Source organism: Hippoglossus stenolepis, chromosome 4 (assembly GCF_022539355.2).
Source record: "Hippoglossus stenolepis isolate QCI-W04-F060 chromosome 4, HSTE1.2, whole genome shotgun sequence".
In the NCBI taxonomy this organism is placed as follows: domain Eukaryota; kingdom Metazoa; phylum Chordata; class Actinopteri; order Pleuronectiformes; family Pleuronectidae; genus Hippoglossus; species Hippoglossus stenolepis.
In genome coordinates this window covers 9,775,593-9,795,533 of record NC_061486.1, presented here as the reverse complement: position 1 = coordinate 9,795,533, position 19,941 = coordinate 9,775,593, and the positions used below count along the sequence as shown (strand labels likewise).

The following is a 19,941-nucleotide window of genomic DNA, read 5'->3' as shown; positions in this document are numbered from 1 at the left end:
GTTCTCTCACACTACACCGCTCCTCCGCTCCCTTCACTGGTTACCAGAGGCTGCCCCCATTCGCTTCAAGACACTGTTACTTGCGCACCGTGCTGCCAACGGATCGGGTCCAGTCTACATCCATGACATGGTTAAACCTTACACCCCAGCCCGTCCACTCCGCTCTACATTGGCCAATCGGCTTGCTGCTAGCCACTCAACAAAATCACAACTGTTTGCTCTCTTGGCTCCATAATGGTGGAACGAGCTCTGCATTGACATGAGGACAGCAGAAAGTCTACACATCTTCCGCCGCAAACTAAAAACACATCTTTTCTGACTAGACCGCAGCTAAGAAGATGGTCTAAGTCAAGTAGCACTTATATGTTGCACTTACATGTCGCACTTGTAGTTTGGCTTTTTTGAAGCTAATGTACTTACATGATTCTTGTTGTTCTGGGTTTGTACCCTCATGGTTGAATGCACTTATTGTAAGTATCTTTGGATAAAACCGTCAGCTAAATAAAATGTAATGTAATGTTATCAAAGTCTCGTAAACACACAAGACAGATATGAAATATTTAGTAACCAAAATGAAATCATTGGCAGTTGAGACAGAATCTGCTCTTTTTCAACCCAGTGTTTGACTCTGCCTGTTGTGGTCAGCTTGTGTGTACTAGCGAGGCTTTTTTTTTTTATTGGAATTTAAGTCTTAGCCTAATTTGTCAGGAACTAGTTCTGCTAAAAATATCCTGGAGAAAAGGGCCAGCCATATTTTAGCCAGCCATATTTTAGTTCCTCGTGTGTAGCTCAAAATAAACATAGCTGAGATTCTGTGGACTGACACACATACCAGCCAGTGGATATGTTACTGTTTCAATGAGGCGGAGAGCAATTCCTATTTTAGAAGAAAATCCTCCAGACTGTTTTGCTGAGAAATATTTTTCCAGTCTCCCCGTCTTGGAGCAACACTGCAGCATTTTTTAGCTTTCATAAAATCATACGTTGCTTACCTGCAACATTGGCGATGTAAATGGCCCCGAGAGACAGTAACCATGGGGACGGAAATATGATTAACAGGCCCTTTATTTGTTTGTCCAACTAAGCACTTTCAGAGGGTTAGCTCTCTCTAATGCACGATTAGCCACTAGAGCACACCTTGTTCACAGAACATCAGATTGCCTCCATTTAGTTTTCTCTCTATTTGATCGCCATCTCTCTCGCTGTTTATTCATCCACCACTCTTACGTTTTTACTTCTCTCCCTTGTTTCCTCCCTCCCTCACCTGCCTCTCCCAACATCTGCCTGACAACAAGGCAGTCTGATTTCTTTTCTTTTTTTTAATAAGACGAGGAGCAGCAGTGGTGATGGGAACAGTAGTGGGGAATTAATGTGTGCAGGTGTGTGTGTAAGTGTTTATTTCTATGTGAATGTGTGTGTGTGTGTGTGTGTATGTCAGACGTACATGAGCGAAAGAGGAGACAGACAGAGAGAGAGAATCCCAGCCCATCGCTCACACCGACCCGTGATTGTGGATGATGAGCTGTCATGACAGGAGACGGAGCAGGGGTAGTTTGTAGATAACTGCACCGGTGGCCTTTTGCCTAGCGGTCGGTCCGACACAAATCAAATCTTTTATACATGCAGACAGCGAGACTGGTAAACAGACATTTGGTAAATGGCTTGTTCTATCACAATAACTGATAGATCGATACAGAGCGCCGTGCAATTCCATTTCATTTGGTGCAGGACAGGACAGATATTTAGCTGTGGAGCAGCTCTTTAGAGCAACAAAAAGGTAATTCTGGACAAAAAATGGTGCCTCGTAATTTACGAGTGCACCCACCTTGTGTGTGTGTGTGTGTGTGTGTGTGTGTGTGAGAGAGAAAGAGAGAGAGTTATTCGGTGTGGGCTGCTGATTACGTCAGCTGCAGCCTCCCTTGATGGTAACCAGCCTCATATTTCCCATGAGCCTCATTGAGCCACTACATTCAGGCTGAGGCAATCACTTCCCTAACTGCTCATGCAGGTGCTGCCCCCTTCTGTCTTTTATCGGAAAAAGAACACAGCACCACAGCTCATTTGAATAATGGATAAAGTTTGTGTGATTGATGTGTCTGTAAACGCTGGTTACATTCTGTTCTGCTTATCAATCAACAGTAATGGCCAGACCTGTCATTAAGATTGGTTAGCTCTGTCTGGTAAAGCGATTGTCAAGAAATGATTGGACAGATTGATTACTTCATCAAATGTGCAGTAAAGTGAACAGTAACTCCATAATGGTTGTGTGTGCGCCGGGTGTGTGCGTTAGAGAGTGTGTGTGTGTTTGTGTTTATGGTCAAATTCTCAATATCATGCAAAGAGTAGTGGCGGCACGGTGCATGGTGCAGTGTCATCCCACAGCAAAAATTGCATTGGCTCGAATCCAGGTTCAGCCAGTGGCTTTCTGTGTGGAGTTTACATGTTCTCCTTGTGTCTATGTGGGTTTTCTGCATTTCCCACAGTTAGATGACATGCACATTGACTCAAAATTGTCAGTGTAGGTGTGAACAAGAGTGTGAATGCTTGTATGTCTATGTCAGCCCTGTGATATGCTGGCTACCTGTCCAGGGTGAACCCTCTCGCCCAATGTCAGCGGGGGTTGGCTCCAGGCTCCCCACAACCCTTAAAGGATAATGATACAGATGATAGAAAGATGGATGGATGAACAAAATAATGGGTGTAAATTGTGTGTTCTTCAGGTGTGTCGGGAATACCAGCGGGGTAACTGTACACGTGGGGAGAATGACTGTCGCTTTGCCCACCCGTCAGACAGCACTATGATCGACACCAACGACAACACAGTCACTGTGTGCATGGACTACATAAAGGGCCGCTGCACGAGGGAGAAGTGCAAGTACTTCCACCCTCCAGCTCACCTGCAGGCCAAGATTAAAGCCGCCCAACACCAAGTCAACCAGGCTGCGGCCGCTGCAGCCATGGTACGTATATCTGTCCACAGATTACACAATGAGGCAGGACTCAAACAAAGGAACATCTAAAGCACCGTAGCATCCTCAGCCCTATGCAGCAACAGGAACTAACGCCAGTCAGAACCATAGATTCTATATAAAGATGGACGACACATCTCTACTTCCTGCCACAATACAGAAACAAAGCCAAAATATCCTGGATGAGAACACTGCTATCTCAAGCATTTGGAGCTAGAGCCTGCGTAGTAGCGATCAGGGGAGGCAGCCGGGATAGCAAGGTCCCGCCAATACGCTCGCTTGATCAACATGAGTCAGTCTCAGCCGTCAAACATGACATTTCACCTCCTTTTTAAAGCATCAAAAACTTATTTAAACCAAAGTCATCATAAACTTGAGTCCCTGAACAAACATCAGTGTGATAAGAAGTACTTTTATGTTTTTTGACTTTTTAGTGTGGTACCGACCTCTCTGCTAACATAGAGGAGACAGGACTTCTGACCTATACTGCAGTCAGCCACCAGGGGGCGACCGAGACGCTTTGGCTTCGCTTGACATGTCGTCCATCTTCATATACAGTGTTTAATCAAAATACATCAAATAAAACCAAAAGTCAAAGGACGAACCAGTGTTGATTTTATACGATGACCTAAAATAAATCGTTAAGCCCCTCTAATGTCAGCTTGATAAACATGACCTGGGTACACCCTCTCTGAGTTGGAGCACATGTATACAACAAGCTCTGTTTCAGTCAACATCTTCTCCCATGTGCTTCTACTCAAGCTCCGAGCACACATTCCAGTCTGCGCTGTTCCTGCTCTCTGCAGCTCCGACTCGATCCGCACTGAGAGTGGATGTGTGCTTTATCAGCAGCAGGCTGGAGCGATCATGCCAGTATGTGACTGAGCCTCCTGCTCGCCGCCTCCTGCTACTCCTTGTTTTGCTGCTTTGTTAGTTGTACATTTCGCTGTCAGTTCACAGCCAGTAGCTGTGTTAAATTATTAAGTACCATTCATTCTGATCTTGTTTCTGCTATGCACTGATTATGTTCTATCAAAGGACACAACCGGGTTTTGCACTGTAGATGATATTATGCAGCAGGTAATCCAGAAAAGAGGGTGTGCTTGATTTCAGTTAACCTTTTACAGTTAATCAAATTACTCATACGATAACCTTTTAGACTTAATTAGCTTGAATGGCATTTTGAATGACAATTAGTGGCGGAAATATATGGATTGAATTATCTTCAATAGCTGTTTTAAAGCAGTATACATAAATAATGGAATACTTTTTTCCCCTAGTATATTTAAAAGGACATATTAAATAGATTTGATTCAAATCAAAGCTAACAGGATCTTGTATACCACACCAATTAATTATCTTTTAACCTCTCCCCTATTTATACTTCCTGGTTATTAACATATAATTCTGTTCAAGTGCACAAACAATGGATATGAAAGACAATATATATATATAAATACAGCAAACATAATAAAATATATATAAAATATTTACAGCAAAAAGTAAAGTTGAATAAACGAGACAACTAGAAAGGCACTTGCAACAGTCCCTTTATGAAACCACATTTATTTGGATTCTTATTTGGATCTGCACCAAATACTCATGAATTATGCTCTGAGAAATCAATGAAAATGTTTTGTAATGCTAAAACATCCTTTCTCACAATGTTAAAGAACATAAAGAAAAATGTCTGCCTCCTGATCTGCATCAGAATTTAAGGTTTTCTTCCTTGACCCATACCACACAACACATTTACATTGATGACATAAAGCAGTGCGGAGACAGAAGTTTTCCTTTCAGATAATAGTCAGCAGTTGTAAGCATATAAGTAAGTACTACTAAGTACAACCAGTATCTGAGGCAGGGGCGAGGTTTTTATATATTCTATTCATAGTCAATTTACTTCAATCAGAATTCAAGAAAACAGGTTAATCCTCCTTTCTGGACGAGAACACTCCTGTACACAAGGTTAAAGTTGAACTCTGACAATAAAGTATGTGAAGGGCCACAATTCTTCTCAGTAACACTACAGCCATTAATGTGCCTGCCCTAGTCTTGTTATTGTTGTATATTGCATTCCAATGATTTGTTTTTTTATTTGTTTGTTTGTTTTTTTGTTTGTATTTTCACCAACCCACACTGCACTGCTGCCCCCATGATGCACCTCCGCTTGCTGGTTTATGTTATTGCGCTTGAACCCCATTGGCCCCATTGCCATCATGTGTTCGCTGCCTGCTAATTAAGAATCAGTCGGCTGTCAAATCACTGAAGCGACCCCTCGACGCAACTTTTGACCTGGTACTATGACTATTACTATTCACCTTTTAGCTTGGCATGTAGCTGTGGTTGAGTACATAGACTTGAGTACTTTTAATACAGTAGATATTTAATGATCTAAACTGAGAAAAACACTCAGGGGTGATGAACTGATCGCACATTGTAGCATTAAACAAATTGATCAATTTTTATTTTTATTTGAAAAAAATAAAATGACTTCAAGACTTTGTATTTCACAGTCAATGGTCAGTTGATCACCCTATAGGTGAATATCCTAATCAATTACTAGTAGCATGGAAATGTAGTATTTTAACAAGGTGATTTAGTGTTTGCATGATGTTGTCACTTCCCATATGCATGTAAAACTGTGTAGGAGGTGTCGCGACAGTCTTAACATGGCTTATAGTGTTAGTTCTCATGGAGTTGGCAGTGCAGCTTCCTCTAACTACATCATTCCTGTTGTTGGTCCAACAATCAATACAATATTTTTTTGTTAGTTATCTTCACAGAAAGATCTAGTTCAAAGTAATTACATTTTGTGCTGTACTATCATCAAATCCTATCATAATGTTGAGGACATTGTGCTGAGGATTGTTTCCTTGTCGTCGTCACTAGAAAGATCACAGCTAGCACCACCGTGTCTTGCTCTGACAGAGGTAGTGTAGTCCACTGCTTGCCTGCCGGTGTTTGTGATCGCGGTCTGGAAACTTTATCTTCTAATGAATTTCTTCTTCTTCTCTCTGTCCTGGATGTCACCGCTACCATCTGTTTGATTTCCTTCACTTTCCCGTCCCTTTATTTTGGTGTTGTCCCCTCATCAGGGGCTCCCTCCCGTTTTGCCTCCTTTACCAAAGAGACCTGCACTTGAAAAAGCCAACGGTGCCACCACTATGTTCAACGCTGGCATATTCCAGTACCAACAGGCCCTGGCCAACATGCAGTTTCAGCAGCAGGCTGCCTTCATACCATCAGGTGAGACTCTTCTCTAACCCTGTGTTTGTGGCAGTGATTTCACCACGACTGTTAAATCAAATCACATGAAGTTTCTCATTATGTTTTGGCATTAGTTGCGAATGACTGAATGAGTGTGTGATTTCATTGTTGGTGAAAACATGGAAAAATTTACATTGTCGTACATGTGTGGTCTGCATGGGTGTGTGGGCTGTTGTTTTTTTAAGATACTGTAACTCCTACTTTCTGCACATATCGGTATTTAGTAGGACTTTGTTTCATAGTTATTATAGTAGTATAGGTGTAGTATCACACATTGTGATAGAATTAGTCTTTGTACCTGCCACTATGATAACAGTCGACTACTTATACAGCTAATAGCAGTATTAGTAAATGGCTTAATCTAACACCTTTAAATAGAATAAACAGCCTCCTTAAATTCAATCAAACCCAAAATTCACACACTCATACAGTGTAGATTTCAAATCCCTCAATATTTCTTTTTTTTCACGTCAAGATCCATGAATTATTCCTGAAGAAATCGGTGAAAATGTCCATTTGCTCCCACCGAGTTCCGTGGAAATTTGTTGATTAGTTTTTGCGTAATCCCCTTGAAACAGACTACTTACAAAAAACAGACGGAAATATACATGTCAATTCTATTAATTTATATATCTACAACTATATATCATATATCAACTTTCATTATTGTTGTTATTACTATTATCATTATTATTACTGACGACTGACAGGCAAAACCATTGTGGAGCCTATCATTAAAGGCAGAATAACAAGGCGGACGAGATAATCAGTCAACATATGAATTAACCTCTTTTCTCTTGACCTAATTTTGACAGATGACACAGTTTAGAAAGTTGTATTTCATTGAGGGAATCAAACTTGAACTGTTTATGAAAATTGAAGGAACGGGCCTCCCCTCCATCCCCAGTGGAGATCATGTCCTAAATATACATTCACACGCGCCTCATTTGAACCACTCTCCTCTGGCCACCACATAGTCGTCTTACACTGCGTTCCATATTCTCATCTGACAGCCTAAGAATAGCCTGCCATCGATTCCCGTCTGTGAGCGATACAGCTTCTCAGATCCTCACATGTTTGGCGCTATTCGCCTGTCAGGTCAGTGCAACACACTCCAGAGGACTGTGAAAGCAGGTCACTCAAAACTCCCCCCGTGCAAACAGCTGCCGTGCTGCTAACAGCAACGTTTTATTTGCCCCTCACTTAACTGAGCAGTTAAACAGTGAACTGGGGCTGGACGGCCGGACGACCATTACTCTCCTCACTTTTCATGCATACTCTTCCTTTGTCGTGCAGAGATGTGTGTGTGTGTGTGTGTGTGTGTGTGTGTGTGTGTGTGCGTGCGTGCTGTGTAATTATCAGTAATCAATATTGTTACATAATCACTTTGAACTGTTTTATCAGGGTAAAATGATTTTACGTATTCAGAGCACAGTTTGAATCCAATACTGTTTGACTTTATAACACTTGTAATCTGTTTTTCTTGATTTCTTCTCCCCCCCTATTCACTCCACTCCCTGTTGCAATGCATGATGGGCAGGCTCGATATTTTGCATGACACCTGCAACAAGTGTTGGTAGGTGCCAGCTTTCCTTACCCATCATTCTTTGAGCCCAGTTTGGTCTCTCACATGTCATTCAACTCACCACACGATGTGAGCACATTCTCCATTTTTTCAGATTTTAAACTTAGACAGTTGTAATTCCACTCTGGAGTTGTTTATGTGTTTCATCTCTGTGGATTTGGAAGGAACTTGTCTTTGCTCTGCCCCAGTGTGTCTGTCACCAAATGCTTGTTGCAGTTCAAAATCCCCAAACACCCCTGCTTCATCCCCAGCTCTTTAATTTCTACACCACCTCATTACACTGTCTGGTGTAGAAATGAGGAATCATTACTGGTGGAGGTAGAAGTGATTGTTTCATTTTTGTATTATTTCTTTATGGTAATTCAAATGTATTTATTTTTATAGAGATAAACAACCAGTTAACTTGCATTGAATTGTTCTAAAATACTGTTTGCATTTTTCTCTTCAATTTTTCCAGTTACCTTGCGCTCTAAAATATTTCCCAGATATTTCTTCCTCCACATGCATATTTCTTAACTCAGATCTTTGGTGTTGACTTTTTTGTTCATTAGGTTTTCTCATATTTATTAACATTCTATAGAGAGACGTGTAAATGAAGTGTTTACTTAAAAAAATTTAAGTTAAAAAAGCTTTTAATCTGCTCTGGTTCAACTGCCTGTGTGATCTTTCCCTCCAAGTACCCATGATGCACGGTGCTACTCAAGCCACTGTGTCTGCAGGCGCCACATCTGCCACAAGTGTTCCCTTTGCAACCGCAACAGCCAATCAGGTTTGCACCTCCGCTGCTCTCTCTCACTTCTGACTTTTCAGTGTCTGTTAGTTTATTATTATATTTTTATCATATGATTTCAAAGTGCTTCATGATGAAAAATGCATGAATGCACATGGCCCATCTCTGATCTTTAGAGGCTATTCAGAGCATGTGTTTATTTAGATAATTACTATGCATATTTTATCATCAATTTGGGTTGGAGTGGTGTTTGTCCTCATTTCAACTAATGTCTCCGTCTCCCTCCCTCTCTCCCCCTCTCCTCTCTCCCCCTCTTTTCCTCCCTCTCAATCAGATTCCAATGATATCTGCCGAGCATCTGACTAGTCACAAGTATGTGACCCAGATGTAGGAGTCTCAATCAGAACAGTATGTATCACATCATTCGCCAACATTGCACACATACCACATTTGGACCAATGAATTCTGTTATTTTTCTCCGGAACAGCTTTTAAACTATGACATAAATGAGTTGAAACACAAGAAATTTTATTCAGCAACAAAGTCAAAAGAATTTTTGTAAAATCTTTGCTGCTACCCTACTGGTTGAAGAGATGCAGAAACTAAAGGAATAAATCTTAGTTAGATGAGAAGATTAAGACCATTCTTCTGTCTGTAGGTTAAATTTCGAAGCTACAGCCAATAGCTGGCTAACAATCTAAAAGAAAAGAAAAATGTCATGTTATATGTTTCTGTTTAATCCATAAAACATTTAAACTATAAAAACAACTTGATTGGGACTCAGAGGCTGCAAAACTCCGCCAAGGCCCAACAGTCCCCTGATGAAACCACATTTAAATTTACTAGATCCAGATGTTCATTTGGATCTGCACCTCGTTTGACACACTCATGAACATTTTCTCATCAAGATACTTTAATTATTCTGGCAAAATGTTGAAAAATCCTATCTCGTAAAGTTTTAACATTGTGATAAACAAAGTTATAAGGATTTGTCCCCTGATCTGGATCCTCACCACAATTTAATGACTCATACTGCATCCTCCCATCAAGTTGAATGGTAATTTCATGAGTCATTGTTGCGTAATTGTACAAACTAACAACAAACAAATATGGATGAAAACACAACCTACTCTGCAAAGGGAGTAAGACTTAACCTCACAGCAACTGCAGGAAATCAGGAATAGCAAGTCTGCATATTTCTCAAAATGCAAAACGATTTCCTTTGAGCAAGATCCATTTGTTTCCTGTTTGCTGGGTGTCACTTGGCCACTGCGGATGTTTTGTGGTTGTGTGCACAACTCGCTGCTTCCTTCTACAGATGATGTTTAGTTTCATGTTCATGTTTGAAAAAAAGAAGTTTAAAAAACGCTCAGGTAAGTAAATTGGATTGTCCTCAGTTTATTTATATGAAGATTATGTTTATTGATACACAAACTGAATGTTACGTCATTATTATGTGACATTAACATCAACTCGGCTCAGTATTCCACAAATCTACAGTGGGAGCTTTGGATTTAATTCACTCTACACAAGATTTTTGTGGCCTCGGTGCAACCACCAATCACTCACACTGCTCATAACGGAATGAACACACACACACACACACACACACACACACACACACACACACACACACACACACACACGTTGGAGGGGGATGCAGATGTCTGTGGTGCTTCTGGTTTGACCTCTGAAGCTGCAGTCACATCAGTTAGGAAAAGAGTGTGGTTACTGATGTGACTGCAGCAGCAAAGGTCAAACCACATGTGTTTGACTTGCCTAAGCCATCATGGTAATTTGACGAAACCATGACATTTTTCTAACGTTAATCATATCATAGCATGTAATGTATTTTGTCAGTAGAGATTAAAATAAACATCGTAATTTGGGCTTTTGCAGAATTGTCCAGGATTTATGTTTTTGTCTGTCTCTTGTTGAAACTTTGCCTTTGATGTCAAACAACAGGCTCAGATTTCAAGACAATTACAAACTCAGCCAAACTCTTTGTTGCAAACTGTCCTTGTGATTTACTTGTAATTCGCTGCGTCTTGTGAACGTCTCTCCAGATGGAAACGGGAGCGTGCTGGCTTGGATTCCGAGATGAGCAGTCACCCTTCATGCCTGTAACATCAAGCGAAGAGGAACCAGAACCCGGACTGGTTTGAAATAAATCTGCATGTTAACATAGGAGGCACAGTTTTTGTCAGGATCGTTTTCTTGTGTATTTCATGCACACTATTACACGACAACAACAGAATAGAACATAATTTGCATTACAGACTGCCTTTCGCTCTGTAGAGGCCACTTACCTTTATTCACCGGACACACTTTGAATGTGAAAATGAGGTAAACGCGCGGAGCAGTCGAGAGGAAAACAATCGACTGTTGTATTGGTACGTCCATTGACCAAGAATCATGACTTATGGTGTTTGTTTAGCTCATCGATTGTTGGTCTTTGACTCAAACGTGTTCATTTGTTTACACAGAGGTGCACCTTGTATTTCAGTTCAAAGAAAACTAATGATCTTACTGAATCACATATGCATGCACGCTGATTTTCGTTACGATTTTTGTTCTGTTATAAAACCAATGATAAGGGAAATTACATGAGTGCACTCAGAGGCGAAATAGCAACTGAATGTGTGTGAGGTGTCTTTCAAACCTTTGTAGCCTACCTTTCTGTCTTTTAAGCACATGTCTTTAACCTTGCAGGCGACCCAGTGAAGTGCCACACATCCGTAAAACACACGAATGGTATTCAAGCAGTGTTGCAAAGTATCAAACTCAACGATTCCCTTTAATCCTTCTCTAGTTTCTCTCACGGGGCAACATGTAGCGTCCGGCGCCGTGACCTGTCAGTACCTGGGATTCCAAACAGACCCACTGCTGATTAGATCCCCCAGATTGTCTGCTTTACTCAGATCTACTGACTGAATAGGTTTTTTTGATTTTTAATTCTTCACGGTTTAGGTCAGTTGTGCTCGTTGAGTCGATTGAGTTGTATGCGAGGTCTCGTCCTGAGCGGGGGAGACCAAAGACTCTCCCATTAGCGACGATGGCGCTATACGATACAACGAATAGCTTTTAAAACAACATGGCGATCAGTCGGTATCCAAACTGCTGTGAGACACACTACTCAAAATCTACGGTGCAACTGGCGATGGATAGGGGATTTGCATGACCTGATTTGTGTTAATTTGTATGGTTATGCATATTTTAAAGGCAGGTTGTAAAGGTAGAGGTTAGTGTGGTGTGTGTGTGTGAGTGTGTGTGTGTGTGTGTGTGTGTGTGTGTGTGTGTGTGTGTGTGTGTGTGTGTGTGTGTGTGTGTGTGTGTGTGTGTGTGTGTGTGTGTGTGTGTATAGTCTGACATATTTATGAATATTTGTTAAATACATCTACCTGAGAGCTGTTTTCAGATAGTCAGCCAAAGTTTTTTGTGTCACTGTTGTTAGATGTTGTGGGTAGAGTTTAGAGGGGCTGACTTTTTTAAAAAAACGCGCGGGTGACTCATAGGCGAGTCGGCAGAAGGGTCGGGTGTTTAGAGTAGATCTCTAGAAGAGTTTTCTTTCTGTTGTCGTTGTGTTCTGGGTGTTCTTCAGGCGTATTTAATCGGTGGATAGTACAGGGAAAGTGGCAAGAATATAAACGATTGTATTACTCATCCAAAGCCTTAGAATGTACCATCGGGTCAGCACAATGCAACATGCCATTTTGACTCATCCAGTTGCCTAATCCACGCCATATTAACACACACACACAGAGCACTATGTAATTGTCACTTTTTTTTTGTCAGTGTTTTCTTAACCTTACTGTAGGTTTTTTTCCTTTAGACGAGGAGTGTTTCACTTTATTTTGTTCGGATGACATGTCGATCTTAGTTCTAATTTTCAGTTTGGCTTATAATATTTATCTTTCTTATAATGAAAATAAGGTTTTAAAAAAAAAAAAAGAGTGTGTGTTTGTGTGTTCCTCATGCACAGTTTCCTGAAATTCCATGTAATGTTAATTTGAGTATGATTATGATTGTAAACTCAATATTTTCTACGTTATGCATATTGTTGAACTGTATGCATATTGTTCATTTCTCTAGTCTTTTTTTTGTCCTCTTTGAACAAAGATGTTTTATATGAGTATCTAACAGTGATGAAATAATAGAACAGAGAGGCAGAGTTGTCACTGTGGCAACCGTCGCCGATAACCGAGTAATATTTTAATGATTGTAAGGTTTGTAACTAGTCAAATAATAAGATTAAAAAAAAAACAGACTATTATAAAAAAATCTAGTTCTTAGATGTTTAGAGTAAAGATGTTATTTTCTACTGTATCCATTTCAAATAGTAAACTATTGTTTTAATATTTTTACTCTCCCTGGAAATTGGGCCATGTTGGAAAACAAGCTGCATATTTGATCACTTTTTCAGGGGCGTCGTTGCCGGCGGGATCAGGTGAAGCGAGTACGCGCGCTCGTCTCCTCCTCAGCCAACTGCAAACAACGAGGGGGGGGGAAATCTCGAGGCGATAAAGGCGATAAAGGTTGACTTTTTTGCACTTCTGTACATAGTCAAAAAAGAGAGAATCATGTATATTGAGATCTTATTTTGAATAAAAAAAAAAAAGATGTCTATAACGACAAGGAATTTTGCTAGGATAACGAAAAAAAAAAATCTTATGAAAGGCTGAACAAAATTGCTTGCATCAAAAAGGGGCGCCGAGTTCTCACGCTCCGACCCGTTTCAGAAAAAAAGGCCAAGTGTTGCTCTTCTTTTTTGTCAGCAGCTTGTAGTTTGCCAGGTAACCTTCCGGAGGAGGCGTCCACTGCCCTCCAGCGTGAGGGCCTGACTGGGTTTGTCTGGTCCCCGAACCTGCCTGTGTGGACAGGTCTGTGTGTCATGGCCGCGCCCTCCCAGGCCCAACCAATCACAACATGTCCTGTCTCTTTACTTTACTCAGAGAGGAATGCATGTTCAAGGAAAAACTACATATACCGTTTTAGAAGGAAAAAAAAAGAACTCATGACACAGTAATATTGAATAAGATAAAACATGTTACACAGAAAGATGTATTTACAGTATACAATATTCTATCAATGTAATGGAATAAAATATATATAAAAAAAAATACAAAAATAGAATAGTGGTTTATTTAGAGAAAAAAAAAAAAAAGATTCCTGAGAATATACTCGCTCAAGTTTCACCACTTGGAGAGTTAAAATACATGCAACACAAACACCATAGTTATAAGTATGTTCTTTCTGTTCATGTAAGCTGTGCTTCTAGTAGATGAAACTGACCAAACACGAATGTGGTTCAACATCAAGCAGAATTTAATAAAAGAGCGTATTTTCAGACGGGAATACTTCGTAGCGGTTTGGTCATAAAGTCGTCGGTTAGAAATTTTGTCCTGATCATCTCTCGTCATCTCTCATCTTCTACAAGCACGCATGCTTACGTTTACGATATAGTGTAAAACTGAACCTTTAATTTTTTTTCTTTGTTTGTTGTTTGTTTTCTCTGCTTGTAGTGCCGATATGATGTATTCTGTCCTCTGCCGCGGTTTGTTTCTGCTTGTTTTACTGTTCCGGGCCCCGTGAAAGGATGTGTCAGGTCCGCGATGCCGCTCGCCTGCTGTAGAAAGAGAGAAACCCACTGATTGTCTCAGTCTAAAGCCATAAAAATACAATCTCATCAGAATGAAATGTGTGTGAAGAGAGCAGATGTGTGACAGAGGTGGAGGGCGGCACCTTCTGAACCTGCATGAGTTTGCTGAGGTTTTATTAACTACGTGTAAGAACTGAAGTCATGAATGTAATTAACAGAACCTGTCGTGTGCCAACTTTGATAGATAAGAGAAGAAGAAGGTTCTTGGCACATTTTTTCATGAGGCCTGTATTGCTATATTGATTCTTGCTGTTATGAATAAAAAAATGAAATAAAAATCTACAAATTAACTGAAATGAAGTTTGGTTATTTAATCTACTGCACTGATCTGTAGCTAAAGGTCAGTTTGTGTAATTAAAGGAATAGTTACATTTTGGGGAAATACACTTTAAAAATATTCACTAATAGTGAAATGAGAAGCTCGATGTTACTCACATGTCCGCACACTAAATGTAAAGTGGTGGATCAAGTATTATGCTTGCTTTTCTAAATTCTACAGTGTAGAAATACTCTTTTATGAGTAAAAGTCCTGCTTTAGAAGTATTGACGGGTAAATATCTTTGTTATTACATATTATCAGGTGATGCTATAGGTTATTGATACAATAATGCGTATAATTTTGTGGTTATTGTTAGTTTGACTTTGCTATTATGTTGACATGAATTCAATGCAGTGGTGGAGGAAGTATTCTAACATTTTACTGAAGTAAAAATCAAACAGATAGACACAAAAAACTTTAAGTAAGCACATTCTATAAGTTAGTATATTGGTGGTGTGTCCCTCTTGATTACTTTAAAAAATATATAAAGACAATGTGAACATGTAGGGCTGTGCGTTGTAAAAATGTAGTGGAGTAGAAAGTACATCTATTGCTGATATATGTTGTGGGGGTAAAAGTGAAAAGTACCTGAAAGTAAATCTACTCAATTAAAGTACAGATACATAAAAAAATGTACTGTTACAAAGTAAATGGAATTAGTTACGCCCCACAAATATTTCAATGAATGTATGTTAAAATTATATTCATAAAATGAATTAATATTTTGGTACATGGCTTTGATTTGCCACTATATTATTTTTGTGAATTGTGAAGTCGAGGCCCTGAAAACTAATAGAAACAAAAGGTAATCTGAAAACCACAGTAAATGATTAGTTCAATACATCACAGTCATTTTCACTATAACCATTTTGAAGCCATTTAGCAGCTACATTGTAAATTGAATTTATATTAGAGGTCAAAGGTGGAACACTCTTATTAATGCACATTATTTCAAATTCAGCGAACATCTCCTCACAGTCCGTTAGCCGTCCGTGTGTGATGGGAAAAAAACAAACACAGCAGCTCGGACTCAGCCAATCAGCTGCAGGGGATGAAAGCTATTGTGCAAATTAAACAACAAGAAGAAGAGACGAGGGCGGATGGCGGAAACGGGGACGTGGGAACGAGAGACGTTAGCCCACGATGCCACAGATATATTTTTTAGAGTTTCCAGTGCACCCTGTGACTCCACGTCGAGTCTGGTGTTCATTAAAAACCACATTTCAGAAATTTCTACGCATGACGTGTCAATTTGTCCTCCTCACTGAAGCTTCTAATTAGCAGCAAAGATTTTAATTGAGATAGAAGTATGTGCATCGGCTCTTTGGGAAACGAGCTCCAAAATGTTGAGGGGGATTAATTCACCTAATATTTGCACAGTGTGAAGGAGACAAGGTCCTTATCAGCGTTTCTAGCTTGATGAATAATAATGAACTATCCCACGTTCACGTCCTTTCCCACACGTGGTTTGCAGATGTTGTCAGTTAATGTGGCGGGTTAGAGCCTGAGGGCTGCAGGTCCACAGCTTCCTGCATGTGAAGACGCATGTTTAGCCCAAATGGTTGAAAACACCATTATATGCAACTATAAAGTTTGATGCCCAGTCACATGAAGGTAAATGAAAACCATGCTGCTTGATCAAGGATGTGATGCACGGTGCAGCCACCAGATAGCACCAGCAGCATCTGTTTGCCAGTGGCTTCCAGTTCACTGCAGTTCACTGGTGGTTATGCAGGTAGGTATCCTTATTGGAGATATGTAGAGTTTTGTGAATAGGCTGAGATGATGGCTCCTGGTGTTTTTGTATTCTTCTGATCGCTCCAGTCTAATCGATGGAATAATGGGGACAGTTGTTGGGGGAAATGAGACGGGCAGATGGTCGGATGAACAGACGAATGCATGGAATTCAATCTCAGAATATTTGGATGTTGTTTTACACAGATGTGCCAAACACAGAGCTGGAGTTTGTTGTGGAAATGTTGAGCGAGGCAGCGTAAACAGGAAGCCGCAGGCCATTTCCCCTAATTCATCGTTTCCTTAAATCAGATTATCTGCCTGAAAAAATAATTCCCAGACCTGAGAGTGTTTCTTATTTCTAGTCTCTTCCCAATCTTATACAACCATGTTGGTTCTCTCCCCTCCTTCCCTCATCCCTTTCCCTCCACTTCTTCCTCTGTGTCTCTCTCCCTCCCAGCTTTTGTCCTTCCTCCCCTCGCTCCATCTTGCCGTCCATGGGCGTTAGTAGCCGTCTGTGTCGTGTGGCGACTTAATGAAGCAGTGCTGATCCAATAATGGCAGCTTCTGTCGCCCACCTCACAAAGTATGATGTACGGCCTCGTGTCTGCAACGTGTCATGAATCTCACTTACCGCTGCCCCCAAGTTTTTTAATTAGCCTCTCCATAAGAGCAACAAGGAACGGCCGCATGTGTATAAGTGAGCGTGTGGATGGTCTGGTTGTGTGTATAAAAACATTGCATCCTCCAAACCGAGGGAAAAACAAGGGGGAAAAGACAGAGACGCACTGAGAGAGCCCGTGAACACACAATTAATTTCAGTCGTTTAATGAATTAGCTCGGAGCTGAGGAAAATACGGGGGAAATGCAATAAAAATTCAAACGCATTTATTTGTGCATTACAGATACAGACAAAACAGTGTATAATTAAGGGCTCAGATAAGCTGTTTAATTTAATGCTTTTTGTAAATTGACCCTGTGCTCTGACCTCATTATGGAGGCAATAATGAGAAACAGAGGGAGGGAGAAGAGGAGGGTGTCAAACAGATGGAAAGAAAGAAGAGAAGAAACAACACGGGGGCAGCTGAGATGTAGACGGAGGAGAGAGCAGGCGACGGCGGCAGAAGTGAGTCTTCAAATCACTGAGGACTGAGAGTAAAAGAACGATGATGTGTTTGCTTTGAGGTCAGAGAGAAACAACGGATGAGGGAAAACGTGCAAACAAAAAAGGGGCAGACAGGTAATTCAGGGGGTTGACACACGATGTTCAAAAAGACAGGCGGCTTGGTTTATCGTCATTTTTACTCTTTGACACTTTCCCTTTAAAAGAATCGTTTCATTGTTTCCATGCACCGAGCTTTGCACCTTGAATTTAAAGCCCCTCTCTGCTGCGTCTCCCTCTCTCTGTTATCTGTCTGCTGAGTCACCACTTGACTTTCACTGAGTGCTGCTTGGAGCGCGGCTCAAACATCCAATTTTCTCTGGGAGTGTGCGTGTGTGTGTATGTGTGTGTGTGTGTGTATATGTGTTTTACAGTAAGTGTGTTGCTGTGTGTATCTGTTTACAGTAAGTGTCTGGTAGTGCTTTCCTGTTGCTGATGGAAAAAGGGAGTGGGAGAGTCGCAGCAGGTCGGACTAATCAGATCTGCTCTTTTAAGAAGAACGGCATCGATCCGACCTGTTGAGGTACATCTCGGAATTTAACACCAACCGTCTGCCGCGCTGACAACAGCAGGCCGGTAGCTACACTTACTGTTTGTGACAGACAGAAAATTGGGTTAACTCTGGTGTGGGGGTAGCATCCTGATGGTGAACTAGAGAGGTACTTGAAAACACTATTCATTTTCTTCGCAGTGGGACTTTCACAGGGGGGCACAAATAACAGTCTTAAGCTGCTTCCAGACATGCAATGAACTCCAGACATTTTCCGGAAATGCTGTATGTGAGGACGCAAATTTGCATCGGATGTTTACGTAACTTTTCCTGCCAGCCCCCAAGGAAAATATCTCGAACCGAAACTCTAAGGAACTCTCGAAATTCTAAGAATACAAATATGTCAGGGTTAAAAAAAAAAAAGAGGTGTCATACACGTAGATTGACGAAGATTTAGAAAGACGTGATTTAATATTCCCTTCGTTGTGAAATCAGCAGACTTGGACAATCTCTTGCAAAGGCAAACTGAAAATGTCCGCACCCAACTTTCCAGAGTTTATGTCTAAAACTGGCTTCATAGGTTATAGGAGCCTCTAACTTCAGGTCATACAGTGGCTTCATCAAGGGGTCAGAACTCAAAGAGGGAAACCTTGTTTTTAAAGTTTTTGTTGAATTATTAAAAACCCCAAAAAACTGAAATCTTCCATTCAAGTCTTCTCGGGTTAGTCTCGACAAGCTTCACACAAGAAAGGTCGGCTCTGTGGGGGTTTGTGTTTGTCCACTGACGGACAGTGAGAGACTTGTTCTAAAACCACTTTGGGTTACCGTCTCCCCAGTCTAAGGTTTTGTGTTCCCTGCTGCAGGTTATTCAAGGTCCTCTCTGTATTTGGCAGAAAACCATCCCCATAACAAGTCATGCTGGCACTGCCACGCTTCACCGTGGAGATGGTATGAGCTCGGTGATGAGCAGTGCCGCAGTGTGAACTGAAAATGTGCTCATATTATCTTTAGTTTGATCATAATAGAAATCTTTAGTTTAAAAGTTTCTTCAATCCTCTACCTCCTACTTTTAATTGTCCTGATTGTCAGTTTTTAATTATAAAATCTGCATGACTTCCAGTCTCCATCGCTCCAGCTTGTGGATCGCTACGAATAAATAAAACCCAGATTGAGTTTGTCTGTAATGTTCTTTATCATGATTACAGATAAACTTTTTTCCAGCACTATAGAGTCAGCTAGTGCTTGTGTCTTTAAGACTGAAGAACTTTAAAAAGGCCTTGTCTTTCCTGTTTAAATGGGAATTTAATGATGCAGCAAATACTTGAGCGCCAACCTTCAAGCTACAGTCACAACTCCGCACCTCGACCTTGAGCCTCGACCAGACTCAGACCGAATTCGCTGCATTTTGCTGAATATGTGAGCTCTTGGAGAGTGGAAGGAGAAGCAGGTCAGGGGGTTCAGAACAACTGGGATGGCCTTTTACTTACAGAATATGCCTCATACAAAGAGGGCACTGAGGGCACAGCTGTACCCGGAGATGAACAGTCACTATTCACTCGGTGACAGGATGTCCCCTGGCGTTACATGTAGCGGACACAAAGGCGAGAGTAAAGGGAAGAGACGCGAGGTCAGGGAAGGTTGTAGCGTAACGTACTGTAAGATAGCCTTTATTGTAAATTTATTAGGCGGCGGTCTGCCTTTATGAGACTGCGGTGCTATTCGAGGACGAATGAAACAGCAGTTGGGGGAACTTGAGAGAAACCGAGAGCCTGCGAAGCCTCAAAATTATCCCACTGTGATGCCAGAGCCCACAGGAAGAAAGACAGAGAGAGAGAGAGAGAGAGAAAATGTGTTTCAACAGCTGTGGTGTGGGCTACACTGCATCTTTGTGACAGGACTCTGTGGACAGCTCGGAGGATGAGGATTCACATGAGTGAGGAGCCAAAATGGGTTCAAGTCAACTCCGTCACAGTGTCGCCCTCCAGCTCGAGAAGGTGGCGAGGGGAGGAGAGGTGGAGATCTC

The 19,941-nt window shown here is 41.1% G+C and overlaps 1 protein-coding gene across 10 annotated transcripts in view; it reads left to right on the top strand.

Annotated features, from left to right (window-relative positions):
- Positions 1-12,043, top strand: part of LOC118106768 (muscleblind-like protein 1) — a 63,481-nt gene extending 51,438 nt beyond the window's left edge. For 4 of the 10 annotated variants that reach the window (XM_035155542.2, XM_035155548.2, XM_035155541.2 and 1 more), the window contains 7 exons: positions 2,721-2,960; positions 5,214-5,267; positions 6,068-6,218; positions 7,780-7,815; positions 8,502-8,593; positions 8,889-8,962; positions 10,621-12,043. In XM_035155542.2, coding sequence (XP_035011433.1) covers positions 2,721-2,960; positions 5,214-5,267; positions 6,068-6,218; positions 7,780-7,815; positions 8,502-8,593; positions 8,889-8,945 — 630 coding nt within the window. In that variant the 3' untranslated portion in view covers positions 8,946-8,962; positions 10,621-12,043. Of the gene's footprint in view, positions 1-2,720; positions 2,961-3,731; positions 5,268-6,067; positions 6,219-7,779; positions 7,894-8,501; positions 8,594-8,888; positions 8,963-10,620 lie in introns of those variants that run through there. The other 6 variants (XM_035155550.2, XM_035155545.2, XM_035155544.2 and 3 more) reach the window with 5 other exon arrangements.
- The last annotated feature ends 7,898 nt before the right edge of the window (positions 12,044-19,941 follow it).